This window comes from Hyaena hyaena, unplaced genomic scaffold, assembly GCF_003009895.1.
Source record: "Hyaena hyaena isolate Hyena2069 unplaced genomic scaffold, ASM300989v1 scaffold_203, whole genome shotgun sequence".
Taxonomy (NCBI): Eukaryota; Metazoa; Chordata; class Mammalia; order Carnivora; family Hyaenidae; genus Hyaena; species Hyaena hyaena.
Window position 1 is genome coordinate 883,646 of NW_024080835.1, and position 15,607 is coordinate 899,252.

The 15,607-nt window shown below is 34.0% G+C and overlaps 1 protein-coding gene across 2 annotated transcripts in view; it reads right to left on the reverse strand.

The window, feature by feature from the left end:
- Positions 1-7,685: 7,685 nt before the first annotated feature.
- The window catches only part of NMD3 (NMD3 ribosome export adaptor), a 31,145-nt gene continuing 23,223 nt past the window's right edge, over positions 7,686-15,607 (reverse strand). For both annotated transcript variants that reach the window (XM_039241988.1, XM_039241987.1), the window contains exons 11-16: positions 14,869-15,014; positions 12,273-12,385; positions 11,460-11,532; positions 10,160-10,266; positions 9,027-9,097; positions 7,686-8,596 (exon numbers count right to left, since the gene is read on the reverse strand). In XM_039241988.1, the coding sequence (XP_039097919.1) occupies positions 8,463-8,596; positions 9,027-9,097; positions 10,160-10,266; positions 11,460-11,532; positions 12,273-12,385; positions 14,869-15,014 (644 nt within the window). In that variant the 3' untranslated portion in view covers positions 7,686-8,462. The remainder of the gene's footprint in view (positions 8,597-9,026; positions 9,098-10,159; positions 10,267-11,459; positions 11,533-12,272; positions 12,386-14,868; positions 15,015-15,607) is intronic.

The following is a 15,607-nucleotide window of genomic DNA, read 5'->3' on the forward strand; positions in this document are numbered from 1 at the left end:
TAATGAACAAAATGGAGAGATTTTTATGGGAGGTAGGTGGAGAAACCAGCCTGAAAATGCCCAACTTCAAAGACTAGCTAATCAAATGGTGGTGGTATATCAGTCTATCAACTGGCTAATGCCACAGTAATGCTGTACAACAACCAAAAATCCTGGGGTGCCTGTTCTCACAGCAATGACAGAGGTCCAAGCCCTCTTAAGGCCTAAAATCAGAGCCTCCACCTCCTTCTAATCACCAAAGCCCAGAGCAAAAGGGCACTACAAAGTTACATCAGAGGTCAGGAAACTACAGGCCACAGACACCTGGCCCACTATCTATTTTTTTAAAATTTTTATTGGAATATAGCCACTCCCTTTCATTTACATATTGGCTATGGCTCATTCATGCTATGATAGCAGAGTGATTGTGACAGAGACCATAAGACCTGCAAAGTCTTAAATGTTTAGTATTTGGTCCTAGGATAAAGGTTATCAGTGAAGAATTAGGACTATTTCTGCAATCTAGCAGTGGAATATTGGTTTATTATTATATATGTTTAAGAATTTTTAATGGTGAGCGTGCCTGGGTGGCTGAGTAGGTTAAGCATCAGACTTCTGCTCAGGTCATGATCTCACTGTTCTTGAGTTTGAGCTGTATTGGGTTTCTGGTGTCAGCACAGAGCTTGCTTTGGACACTGTGACTCCCTCTCTCTGTCCCGCACCCACTGGTTCTTTCTTCTCTCTCAAAATAAATAAACTTAAAAAAAAGGCAGTAAAATATACAATTGAAATAAACATTGAAAACATTCTTTAAAAAGAAGAATTTTTTTTTAAATGTTTTATTTATTTCTAGGAGAGAGAGATAGTGTGAGCAGGGGAGGGTCATAGAGAGAGGGAGTCACAGACTGAAACAGGCTCCAGGCTCTGAGCTGGCAGTCAGCACAGAGCCCGATGCGGGGCTCGAACCCACGAACCGTGAGATCATGACCTAAGCGAAAGTCGGACGCTTAACCGGCTAAGCCACCCAGGCGCCCCTAAAAAGAAGAATTTTTAATGGCTTAGAAAAGACATAAAATATTGTTAAGATTAAAAAAACACTATATAGACAGTATGATCTCACCTCTATGTAATCATGTATAAGTACATGTATTACATGTAAACAATTCATATACATATATTATTTTCATATATATTTTTAAAGACAAGGCACAGATTGGGAAAATACTTGCAAGATATATAACTGATAAAAAGGACTTGCATCCAAAATACACAAGAAGTCTTAAAACTTCACAATAAGAAAACAAACAACCAAGTTTAAAAATGGGCCAAAGATCTGAATAGACACCTCATCAAAGATATACAGATAGCAAATAAACATATAAAAAGATGTTCACTGCATTTGTCATCAGGGAACTGTAAATTAAAGTAAAAATGAGAGGGGCGCCTGGGTGGCTTAGTCGGTTAAGCGTCCGACTTTCGCTTAGGTCATGATCTCACGGTTCGTGGGTTCGAGCCCCGCGTCGGGCTCTGTGCTGACTGCCAGCTCAGAGCCTGGAGCCTGTTTCAGTCTGTGACTCTCTCTCTCTCTGACCCTCCCCTGCTCACGCTGTCTCTCTCTCTCTCTCTCTCCTAGAAATAAATAAAATATAAAAAAAAAAAATTAATAAAGTAAAAATGAGATACCACTACATACTATAATGGCTAAAATCCAAAAAACTGACAATACCAAATGCTGATAAGTATGTAGAGCAGCAAGAACTTTTTTGACTGTTGGTGGGGATGCAGAATGGTACAGCCACTTTGGAGGACAGTTTGGCAGCCTCTTCCTAAACTAAACATAGTGTTAACACAAGATCCAACAATCAGGCTCCTAGGTATTATCCAACTGATGTAAAAACTTATATGTGTATACAAAAACCTGCATATGGAAGTTTATTGCAGCTTTAATCATAAGCACCAAAAGCTGGAAATAACCAACATGAATGGATAGGTGAATAAACAAAGTATGTTACATCTATACTATGGGATATATTCAACAATAAATACAGCAAGCCACAAAAAGAAAGAACATTAAAGACATACTGCTAAGTGAAAGAAACCAGTATGATAGGCTACAGGTTATATGATTCCAATTATATGACACACTGGAAAAGGCCAAGCTACAGAGACAATAAAATGATCAATGGTTGCCAAGGGCTTGGAGTTCAGGATGAATTAGTAAAGTACAGGGTATTTTAAGGGCCGTAAAAACTATTTGGTATGATACTATAATGGTTGATGCACAGCATGAATTTGTCAAAGCCCACAGAACTTCACAGTACAAATAATGAATCTTCCTATATGCAAATTTTAAAAATGCATTTACGTTAGGGGACTGAAAGCAGATTGTGACAAATAACTGCATTACAAATATATGAAACAAGCTCACCAAAGGGGATGGGGAGAAGGTGCTGATCTAAGTAACTCTAGAAATGAGTGCAGTCTGTAAGACTAAGGCAAAGGAACCATACATAAAACACAAGGTTTTTCATGGGATACAGGTATATACTAGAATTCAATAATTAAGTAAATGGATGGCAGATGATGGGAGCAATGGCCAAAGTTACAATTCAAACAAAATTAAGTAGCAGTAGATAACAACCCAAAATATAAAATAAATATTCATGAATCCATATTGCTATAAGTAAATGACTGAACAAATTACATGGGAGGAAAGAGACAAATCTCCAATACAGAAGTGTTTGAAATAATTTATATAGATATCTCATCCTTAAGGAGAGGAAGTAGGACTCACTACTTCTTAGGTACAGGCTGTGCAGAGTGACTTCCTTCTAAAGTGTACATTATGGAAAGGTGGGGAATAGAGAAATCTTTGAGAAGCACTACCTCAGTCAGGTGATCAAGGCCAACATCAAAAGTGACTAATCAAGTTGACAGTATATGCCCTTGATATAATGTCATAAAAATAGCATTTTGCCTGTGGTCTTCCTCCCAATAACCCATAATCCCAGTCCTCTAAGAGAAAAACATCAAATTCCAATAGTGGGGTATCCTACAAAATATTTGACAAACACTCCTCAAAACTGTTAAGGTCCTCAAAAACAAGGAAAGTGGGAGAAATAGCCACTGCCAAGAGGAAACTAAGAAAAAAATGCCAACTAAATGTAACATGGAGGGGTGTTTGGGGGTTTCAGTCAGTTAAGCATCCGACTCAATTTTTGGCTCAGGTAATGATCTCAGTTTTGAGACAGCCCCATATTGAGCTCCACGCTGAGCACGGGGCCTTGGGATTCTCTCTCCCTTTCTGCCCCTCCCTAGCTCTTGCCCATAGGCACATGCCTGTGTGTATTGTGTGTGTGTATCTGTACCCTCCTCCATCTCTCTTTCCCTCTCTCAAAAATAAATAAATAAACATTAAAAAAATAAATGTTAACATGGTATCCCAGATGGGATCTTAGAAAAGAAAAAGTACATTAAATAAGAACTAAAGATATCTAAAATATAGACTTTAGTTAATAATAATATAACAGTATTGACTCATTAAGTAATATAAGAAGCTGGGGGTGCCATGTGAACTCTGTACTATCCTTTCAATTTTTCAGAAGATCTAAAATCTACTAACAAAACATTAACAGTGATAATCTCTCTATAAGGAAAACATGGGTAATCTATGCTTTTGTCTTTATACTTCTCTGTATTACACACATTTTCTAGGATAAGCTCTATGCTGCTCTAAAAAGTCTATACATACAAGATTTGTGGTTTTTTTTCAACGTGTTTAAATATTAAACACGGGAATTGTAATTATAAATTTTAAAAGCAAAGACTATTAAATAATTACAATTTGCTATGAATTGTATATAAGGAATTTTAAAATAGTTAAAAACAATTTTAACAATTATATGAGGAATTATTTTAACAATTATAGTGAACAGTATTACTCCTTTTTAAAATGTGAAGAAATGTGGGGTGTCAGGGTGGCTCAGTCTCAGGTAAGTGTCCAATTCCTGATTTCAGCTCAGGGTGAGTCGTCCTGCACAGTGCTTGGAACTCTCTCACTCCCTCTCTCTTTTCCCCTCCCCCACTCTCTCTCAAAACAAAAAAACTTAAAAATTAATAAAATAAAATGTGAAGATACAGAGCATCAGAAACTTTAAGTCATACAGCTAAGAGGTAGCAGGTAAACTGATTCCAAAACTTCCTTTTATTTCTACATAAGATAGCTTCCCCAGAATTACTTGTATAGTACTTCATCAGCTAATGCTGGTATATATATTATCTGAAAGCACTTCACAACAATGCTATGAAGTGAATTATAAAAAACCCTATTTATGTGAAACTGTGTTATAAGAAAAATGTGTGATAGGCACCACTGCAGTGCTAACTCCACCAAAAACATAAAACAAAATCTCCATCTGATAACACAACAAGCTGCATTACTATGTAAGAAACACCGTGGCTACCAAACCTACACCAAATAACTTTTAAGTACTTATAGAGATCTCGTTTTACCAGAAATTGTGAATCATACTTTTTTCCTAGGTAATAAGCAGTTCTTTCAAAGTGTCAAGTAAAGAACTAAAATTCAATATTCTCCACATACTACTTTGAAATTCAAAGAGATACTGAGGCTGACTTCTTGCTTTCATCAGGGCTTACCACCCCACTGCTCAAGTTATTTCAACATGTGACAGAATTGATAAATAGAATGAATAGCCTGTATCTGTGTTTTTTATGATGCCATTTCATGATTCCTTAATTCACAGGGTGACTCAACTAAGGCTGAGTAAATTGGTCTATTTTTAGGTAAATTAGTCTGTATCGTGAAACTAAGCCAAGAGCAGATTGCATGTGGGGCTTGAACAAGGAAAACCCAAAACCTGCCCTAACATTGTAATATCAGTATCCATGAACAAGATCAAATATATATATGGAAAAGAGCCTGTTAAAAAGGACACAAAAGCCAGATTGATGGGGGTATCCACTGGCCAATAAAAATAAAAAATTAAACCAATAAAAAAACCAAACAACCCCTCTTCCAGAAACAGACAAAAGATCTGAATGGCCATTCTACCAATAAACATATATGGGTAACAAATAAGTACATGAGAAGATGCTTAACATAATTAGCCATTAGGGAGATGAAAATTAAAACCACAGAAAAACACCACCATCTACCTATCAGTCTGGCTTTAAAACAACCTGACACCACCAAGCAGTGGTGAGTATGCAGAATATCTGAAAAGTTCACACACTGCAGTTAAGAAACTAAAATGCCACAAACTACTTCAGAAAAAGAGTTTGGCAAATTTTTATAAAGTTAAATATATGTATACATTTATAGGACCCAACAATCCTATCCATATTTATTTACCTAAGTAAAATGAAAATCTATACAGAAATGTTCATAGTAGCTTTACTCCTAATCATCAAAACCTGGAAATTCAAATGTGCCTCAATAGGGGAATGGATAACTGGAACACCATATTACTCAAAGTGAAAAGAAACAAACCTTGGATGAATATATACACATCCTGGATGAATCTCAAGTGCACCACGCTGTGAAAACAGAGAGACTCAGAGGCTACAAACTGTATGATTTCATTTACATTTTTGGAAAAAACAAACCATAAAGTCGGCGAACAGATCCAAAGTTACAGAGGTTGGGGGTTGGTTAAGGACGAGGGAAGGGCTTGAAAACAAAGGGGTAGCAAAGGGAATTTTGGGGTGGGGGGTGCTGGAGGAATGATAAAATTGTTCTGGAATTTGTGGTGGTAACTGTATGAATCTACATGTATTAAAATTCATGGAACTGTATATCACAAAACTGAATTTCACTGTCTGTAAGTTAAAAATACATTTGAAAGGAAAAATCAGGGAAAATAATGATTATAAAGGAATAAATCCTCTAATTCCTTAAAACAGAAAACCAACTAACAACCTAAGAAAGCTTAGGGACATTTGGACTAATCAACAGCACAAGTCTCCTGATACAAATGCATTGAGAATTTGGTATTACTTCTGGGAACTTGGTATTACCTCTAGTCCTTCTAAAAGGGTTTATCCTAAATCTGATGATGAGAAACCATCAAACAAGGCTAAATTGGGGTCATTTTACAAAATGACTGGCTTGGACTCTTCGAAAATGCCAATTACCTAAAACAAAAACTCGAGAAATGGTCCAGATGAAAGTAGTCTAAAGATATGAGAACCCAGGGCAATGCACAATCTTAGATTTATTTTTTCTATAAAAGACTTCATAGGTGGGAACACTGACAATTTCAATATGGCCCAATGATTAGATATCACTATTGTGTCAATGTTAATTTTATGATTTTGATCACTGCCCTATGTTTATGTAAGAAAACCTAATTAGAAAGAAAGCAAACGAGGTAAGCTTTCGCATTTGACAAATCTGAGGGAAGAGTATCCAGGAATTCTTTGTACTATTCTTGTAACTTAGTCTGAAATTGTATCAAAACTGAAAGCAAACTATTGAAAAAAGCAACAACCCTTGGGCTAAAAATAACAGATCAAGTAATCTAAAGGATGAAATCAATATGAACCAACTTACTAAAATAGTCTAGGGAAAATGCTGGCACTTAGTCAGTATTGACTACAGAGGAGTGTCTAGTCCTGGAACTCCGCCTGGAGTTTTAGATTCTACTATGGCAAGGATTAGCCTGATGCTGTTAAATTATACAAGCAATTCTCCCTCAACTCTTTGCATGCTCATAAAATGACTTCCACCTATAAAACACTACCTTCAAGTGAAGATAACTTATCATACTGACTTAGAAATTACTCATATTTATAAACTGGGTTGTAAATCACCTTCTTGAAAATTTGATCGATACCAGCCTTCCCAAATTGTATCAACTCTGGGACATGGACAAGAGTATTTGGGGACCCATAGCTTGTGAACTATGCTCTTAAAATGGTAAGTTTATCAAGGCTGTGTAATTCTGTGAGAGCTCTTGGCTATCATCTTTTCTAGCTATATTCCTTCACCTTGTCATAGCTTTCTTTCAACTAACAAGTTTTATTACTCATAAAGATGACATCAAAGAGAATAAAACTAAATAAGTACAGCAGGAAACTGTATTTTTAGTGGGAAAATCATATGACAAATACTTAAATAATTTCACCTGGGAAAACTGCATAAGATATTCTGTCATTTAAATATGACACTAATACAATCACTTCAAGAACACACAAAAAAGGGGAGAATGTTTTTATTTCATGTTTTTAAAGTCTTGACATACAAGAGGTAAACCAAACCACAAGTGAAAACTTTAACTAAATATGCAGACAGAATAGGAGCCACTTTAAAAACTTCAGGCCTTTATACATAACTTCAGAACTGGGGAGTCTAATCTTAAAAAAAGTGAAGTGTTCCATTCAGCTCTTACTTAATTCCCTTATTTAGTGGTATACCCAGAGTTTAAGAATTAGCTCTTAGTTCTGGCATACTCAGTAAGTCTGATCTTGCTTATTGAAACAGGATCTTAATACTTCATTCTCAGAACATTTTAAACCTCAAGCCAATGCTTTACTTTCAAGGCTGTGGGAGGTATTTCTCATTCATGTCTGATTCATGGTTTCTTAAAGCATAAAGATCATTTTTATTATTTCATCATCTATATGCTGATTTCTAATATTCTTTTTGATGGTGATCTATTCAATGACAGAAACTTAATATAAAAAATTCTTTTCTCAATTTGAAAATGAAAAATCCTAAAAGCAAAAATGTTTGAAGTGACAGGAAAACATTTTTATGACATAAGCTACTGCTCTTAAGCTGCTAGCATGAGCAAAAAGTACAAATTTTTAGCTTTCAAGTAGTCTATGTTTGCTACAGATCCATATATATTTTAAATATATTTTCTTCTGCAATAAAAATTAAGATAATCCCCAATTTAACAGCTTTTGAATATGTTAACATTATAAATAAAATAGATTAGCTTCCCCTGAATGTCCAGTAATAAACTGAACCCCAACTTACCTACCCCAATGACATAAAAGTGATCTAAAGTGGATCAAAGTGCATAACAAGTTCATACTAAAAATGATTCTTCATATGCTCTTTTACTAAAGCAATCAATGCAAAATGAATGTAAACGCTTGTTTTAGGCTTCAAGATTTAGGTAACCTCCAAATAATCACAACTTTTAAGATATGAAACCCAGTGCTACATGCAAAAATAGTAGGGTCTCCTAAAAAGGCAAACTTTTATAAAATTCCACATGCAAAAGGGCCTAAATATCAGTAATAATTACATTCTCCATAATCTTTTATCTAAAACTTCAAAACCATCAATCTCTTTCAGTGCTCTGAATAAGCGATGAAAATAATCCTATTTATTCAAGTTTAAAACTAAATTTCTCCTCTCTCAATATGGAAGCACAAATGCAATAGACAATAAAAGTTATTTTGTCCAACACCCTAAGCCTACAGATACGAAAATCATCTACAACCTAATGTCATTGTGTCATCATCAATTCACCTTCTACACCAGTAGCATCTTGGGAAATGTGAAGGTCTTCAAGCATCTCAGCCAGACTAATTCGAGGTGCTCCTTCATCATCTGTGTCACTTTCCACAGGAATGGCTGAATCTAAAAAATTACAAGGAGGATTTCAAATACAAATCTGAAAACATACAAACTGCCTGCCCCTACCATCTTTACTATTATTTAAACATATCATATTAGCAGTTCTTGTACCATATCTAGAGCAGGCATTTATATTCACTGAATGACTGAACTAAATAAACATATGAATAAATATCCGTTGGTATAGGGATCAGGAACTTGAAGGGTCATGCTAAGATACAATGATATCAAATGTGATAAAGCAAACAACATTTTAATAAGTCCTACTGTTCTGCAAGTATTTTTATTTTTTGTGAATGTTTAATTAGAGAACTTTTAAAAACACACAGTAAGTCATCTATTGAATGAAAGTTTAAGACACCAAAATACTTATACTGGGGTAACATAAAAAACAAAAGATGCAACTTATATTAGACAATCCTACAACACTAACCTCTATAAATGTTTACATTTTTTCTAATTGCCTCATCATCTTCAAGATCTTCAAGGAAATCTTGGTATTGCCTACAGAAGAATAAAGAAACATTTACATATTTCATTTTTACCAAGACAGTATGGAGTTGTGTTTTCTTCATTTTCAGCACTAAGATAAATGTGTTCCATGTATTAAATTCCTTAAAAATAATACCTGAAGGTCAAATATGGATGTTAATTAAATACTCTGACAAGTTTAAAAAAATATTTTCCTTCAAAATTACATGACAAATACACAACTGGGGTGCCTGGGTGGCTCTTGGACTTAAGCATCCAACTCCTGATTCTGGTTCAAGTCATGATCTCAGTTTGTGAGTTTGAGCCCTGCATTTGGCCTACACTGACAGCATGGAGCCTGATTGAGATTCTGTATCTCCCTCTCTCTCTCTGCCCCTCCGGTGCTCACACTCTCTCTAAAAGTAAATAAACTTTAATGTCCCTCCCCTCAAGTCTTATGGCCAAGTTAAAATACATGAACTTTTAAGTCTATAGATGAAATAATCAAATATGTACTTATAATATCTAATTTAACATTATATATTTATAAATACTTATTTTAAATTACATGAGACTATATTTTGGAAATATTGCTATTTCCCACTTACATTTCATAACACAATTTTATTTAAACTCTTCATGTTTTTAGAAAGTGTCTTCACCATCATTAAGATCATTTTTCAATCATCCAATACAATTTTCTAAAACCCAACATCTTCATGCCTCCTTAAGTTGTTTGAAAAACAGAAATTTGATATTAAAGGGCTATTTTCTTTTCATCCCAAGTCATAAGTACTCACTTGCTATTTGTGATATCCACAACGTATTACTAATGTTAACTTTTCAAATGCATTGTTTACAATGATGCTGTAATTCTCAGGTCAAAACCCAGGAAATAATAATCAAATCTGTTAAGTATCATTATATCCTCCTACACTGATTTGATATCCTCTTATACTGATTCAATTAACACAGAAAGAATACAAAATTAATATTGAATGGAATAATCAAGGGATGACTATATATAAAAACTATAAAGATTTATTACAAGGGTTTCCTTTTAGACAACATATAAGGTTTAAAGAAAAGTAGGACCTTTCATCATCTGTATCCATGTTTTCTCTATCTCTTGCAAGCTCTTTCAGTTTCCAGTTTCTACGACGCTGACGTTTGGTACGGTCATAGCTCTTCTTGATTAACACCTGAAAGTAAAATAAATATATGCAGTTATAAAAAATGGTAACTAAATAATGGGGCCTCAAAGTTCAACAAAGTTAAAAAATGAAAGATTCTGAGAATGCCAAAAAGTCACCAAACTGATGAGTGGTTACATCTTAGGGGAAAAAAGTAGGGATCAAGAGGCAGGGTCAAGAGAACTTTTTAACATTTTTCTTCATGTACTTAGTATTTTATGAGAAGCATTCAGCCATTATTTGCATAACTGTTATAATTTACTAATGAAATTTTGCAGTGACTAAAAATTAAATTGCTTTTTTATACCAAATATTTTAAATTTCAGATGTCTTAATCATCCTGAAATATTATCACAGGCAGAATTTTTCCTTTTATTACTACTAAGTACTTAAAGAAGTACATATATCTTTCACAAATGTATGTCCTATGACAGTTTGAAAAATTGTGGAATAAAAATAATTTTACACAATGCAAAATCTTGTATGACTGTCTTCATCTCCTCTTACAACCTTGTTAAACTCTATCTAAACTATGCTTCTATTTCTTAATTAATAAAAGCACAACTGGGTGGTGAGAAGGGGAGTCCTTCTTATATCATGACTTTATTTTTGCCCACAGCTAAAGAGATTAGTGTTTATTTTAAAGAATAAGGCAAGCAGGAGATAGAGTCTTTCCCATTTCACATTCACTCTTGTTTATGATTCTAATAAACTCATGTTAGTATTTAACAGTTTTTTTTTTTAAGAAGTGACATTCTTTCTCTAAGACCCAACACCTGAAAGATTATTTTCAATTGCAATTATATTTAAGCCTGAATAATCTAAATGATGGTTTAAATTCTAAATGCTTTAACTGAACAACATATAAAATAAGCTAAGCCTAAAAGAATGAATCTACATTAAGTTCTAATGGTCATCATTTTTATCTGAAAATTTATTTTTGCTCTACAGATGGTATCAAACCATTCTGACAGAGAATGCAAATTTGATTACAGGATTTTAAGAGCAACAAAAAAACTCAATAAATCTTGGATTTTCTCCTCAAAGACACATGATTAAGCATAAAGGCTTTGCCATACACCTTAACTGCAATTTCAAAAGAAACCTCTAAATAGATTTTATTTTAAAAAATGTGAACTCCTGCATCTTACCCATTAGAGTTATCAATCCTCTTTAACATAGGAAAAAATCTAAAGCCTTACCACATCTGGGACTCTATCTGAGTTCATTTTGTTGACATACTCATCATTTAAGTTACAGTTGGCCAAATCAAATCTGAAATAAAAATCAACACTTAATGACAGAAACATTTATGCTTTCCACATAACTTTTTATTTTATGGAATTTAGAGTTCCTAACATTAACATTTAACATGCTTTTCCACGTTAAAAGTTTTGCAGTTTACTATACAGTGAGCATGCCTTTATAGATACTGGTAAAAACAATAATGCACTGCTATCTGTGAGTTTCATGTATCATCCATGATTGTCCACCTTACCATATACTTGTAAAAGAATCCAAACAGACACAGATCAGTATAACATTAAGAATTCAGTTAGATGGTTCCATTTAGTTTACTAAAAAAAAATGATTCTTTAAAAAAATGGAGTAACTATGAGCTTTTATCCAATCCAGTTTAATTTAGTTACCAATAAGCGAAATGTAAAGCTTCTAAACTCTTAAAATTCTTTTTTGGAATAAACAACTTCAGTATTTTAGATGGCTTTGCTGGATTCCAAAGAAAATTTACAATGCCAATTGCCAGTTTAAAATACTATAGTATTTATAGTGGCACCTGGGTGGTTCAGCTGGTTAAATATCTGACTTAATTTCAGCTTAGGTCGTGATCTTAGGGTCGTGAGTTTAAGTCACACTTTGGGCTCCATGCTGCACTGGGCATGGAGCCTCCTTAAGATTCTCTCTCCCCCTCTCCATCTGACCCTTCCCCACTCATGTGGGCATGCTCACACCCAGAAGAGAAAAGAAAAAAGAAAACACTATAAAATAATACAAACCCCAATACCAGGTCTCCAGGATTTAGAAGATGTCCCAAATGAGTGCGACAAAAGTACTGTTTATCTGTATTCATTTCGGATGTTTTCTGTACCCAGACTTCCCCAAGGGTATGCTTGACAGGAAAGAAAATGCACTCTTCAATAACCGAGTATAACTCGAAATGTATCTCACAAAAATTATACACAATGTTGATTTTGGTTTTCTAATTTTCATTATAAAGAAAGTAACTTTATTTTTCAGATCTCTGAAACACTGTCAAAACTAAAATATTACTGTATTGGATATAGACTCAAGGAATACATAAAATAAATGATTAAGATTTTATTTTATAAAACATTAACAATGTCACCTCAACACAAACAACATATATAGAATTTTCAAAACAAATGTTTTCACAGGGAGATAGGCAATACAAAGAGCAAGAATAATAACTGAAAAAGTAAAGGAATCTTAACTCTGGAAAATATCCAAAGCAACCTCTTTTTTACACATAAGTTTAAAAAAAAAAAAGGTTCAGACAAAACATTCTAGCAATCCCAGTGGTGGCACTACTACTACCACTACTGCTGCTGCTGCTGCTGCTACTATAGAAACCAAATCTTTATGAAATTAATTTTTAGATGTCTACTATTTGAGCTAAAACCCTCTTTTTTCTTTAATATTTGATGCAGAAACAACATTCCAAGCTTGAAATTTTGAACTAGGAAAGGATTAAAGTCCCTTTCCAAGACAGACTTTACAAGCAATATAACTGGCATTTCAAATTTCTAGGCTGAATTAAGTATAGCATTTGCCAATACTTCTTACTAACAAAAAGAGAACTAGGTAAAGCGGGAACAAGAGGAAAATAATTAGGAGTAATAAATCGAGGAATTGAGGAATCTCAGAGAGGTGAAAAGTAGATGGAAAAACTGAAAAATGATAGGTCCCAGATTTAGGAAAGAACTGAGGGAAAAAATTACTAGTTTCTTCAAAACGAAACATGTGTTGGGGCACCTGGGATATGACAAAACGTGCTCCTTGGTAGTTACTTACCCAAAGGAGTTGAAAACTTACATCTACACAAAACTGAAAACACAAGGATGTTTATACAACTTTATTTATAATTGTCAAAACTTGGAAGCAGCCAAGATGTCCTTCACTACATGAATAGGCAAACTGTGGTAAATCCACACAATGAAATGTTATTTGGTACTTAAAGATTATATCCTGCTAACTCTATAACATTCTGGAAAAAGCAAAACTACAGAGTAAAAACATCAGTGATTGACAGGGATTAGGAGAGAGGGAAGGATGAACAAGCAGCACACAGAGGATTTTCAGAGCAGGGAAAATAAGTTACATAAATCCCTTTATGACACTATAGTGAGGGACACATGTCATTATACATTTGTCTAAACCCATAAAATGTACATTAAGAGAGAAACATAATGTAAACTATGGACTTGGCATGGTTATCATGTATCAATGTAGATTCATCAATTGTAACAAATGTACCACTCTGATGGGTGAATACTGGTAACGGAGGCTATCACATGTATGAAGGCAGGGAGTACATGGGAAATCTCTTATTCCTCATAATTTTGTGGTGAACCTAAAACTGTTCTAAAAAAGTACAATTCTTTCAAAAACATTTTTTTTAAAAATTCAGGAGCTCCCACTTGCTAAATATGGAGCAACGTGAATGGGAGGAAAGAAGGAAGAAAGGCAGGCTAATAACAAAGGGAAAATAAATCATAATTATTACAATGAAGAGATCTGGCTATCAGTGAAACACCCAAACACTACTATCACTTTATATATCGTAAAAGGTACACAGCAACACTTCTGAAATGTTCTGGCCAAAAATAACCTAAGTTTAAGAAAGCCTTTTAGATCACTTTTCATTAAAAGAAATTAAGAAGAAAGCTAAATGACATCATGAGGAAACAGTAAGAGATCCATAAGATAAATGCCCTAGTTGCCTTGGAAGTTGATTATCATGAAAGAGAAAAAGAAAAAAAAAAGAAAAAAAGAAAGAATGGAAGGGGGCTATTATTAAGTAAAAAATTTAAGAGGTATAATATTCAATTCAATACATGGTCCTCAGCTGGGTACTACTTTGAACATAAAAGGCATTTTGGGACAAACAAGGAAATCTGAATATAAACTATATATAAATGATAATACTTTGATTCTGTAGAAAAATGTTGTTTTAGAGATGCATTCTGAGTATTCAGTAATTAGTGATAATATAACATCTTAAATTTAAAATGTTTGAAAACTTTTAGTCAGAAAAGGTTTGCTTGTCATTTGGTCCTTCTATACAAAAGTAAAGCAAAGAAATGCTTTTTCACAATAAACATTTTTTAAAATGTTCACAACATTAAAGAGAAAAATGAATCTATCAGATTAAGTCTAATAAATTTCACCACAATGACCACATATTAAAAACAAGTAACATACAAATATGGAATGCATTTGTAACCTAATGAGGTGTTAGCTTTATCTGGAATCACATTTTGGAATTACTAAAAACTAAAAAACATAAAAATACAAGAGAGGGACCAAAACAATGAACTGGGGAGAAAAAAAGATGGGCAGGACAGAACTTACCTTTTTTGATATCATTCCAGCACCTGCATTGCGTTTTAAATCTCGGACTATGCTGCATTCCATCACAATAAATTCCTCTAGCTGTTTGGGATGGCATAAACTATTGAAAGGGTTACTCCAGAAAGTGCTTCCATCAATATCCGCAACTAAGTATAAACACAGAACATCAAAGAACAACAGAAATGAAGTATTTCAAAAGCCATCAAATGTGCTAATGAGGAAGAAGTTGGTATCTATGAACTGGGAAGCATGAGGTCAACAGACCACAATGGCAACTCTCTAGGTTGTCATTTACTCCTATAAATCAGCCCCAAACTTTTCACAGCACAAGAAAAGTTTCAGGTGTCAGTTATATCTTAGGTAGTTACTATCATCAAAATCCCGCAGAGCTAAGTGCCTTGAAAATAAGATAAGATCCATTCAGTTATATACTTGTTTCATGTGCTGGCACATGAATGTTAGAAATGTTATCAATCATCTTAGCTGTTTATGGGAAGTAAAGTTCTACCTGACAGATGTTCATCCCAATACTGCAAACATAATTTTGAATTATGACTTCTAATTGACAAGGATAATAAAGGACTCTCTAAAAACTATAAACTCAACTTTTTATAATAGAAAACTTATAGGAAATAAGTGAAAAAGATCAAGGAGGAGGAGATGCAAGCAAGTACTGAGACTTGCATCTCCTATCAATGTGAGATCTTTAAAAATTAGTTTTCATTGGGGTGCCCGGGTG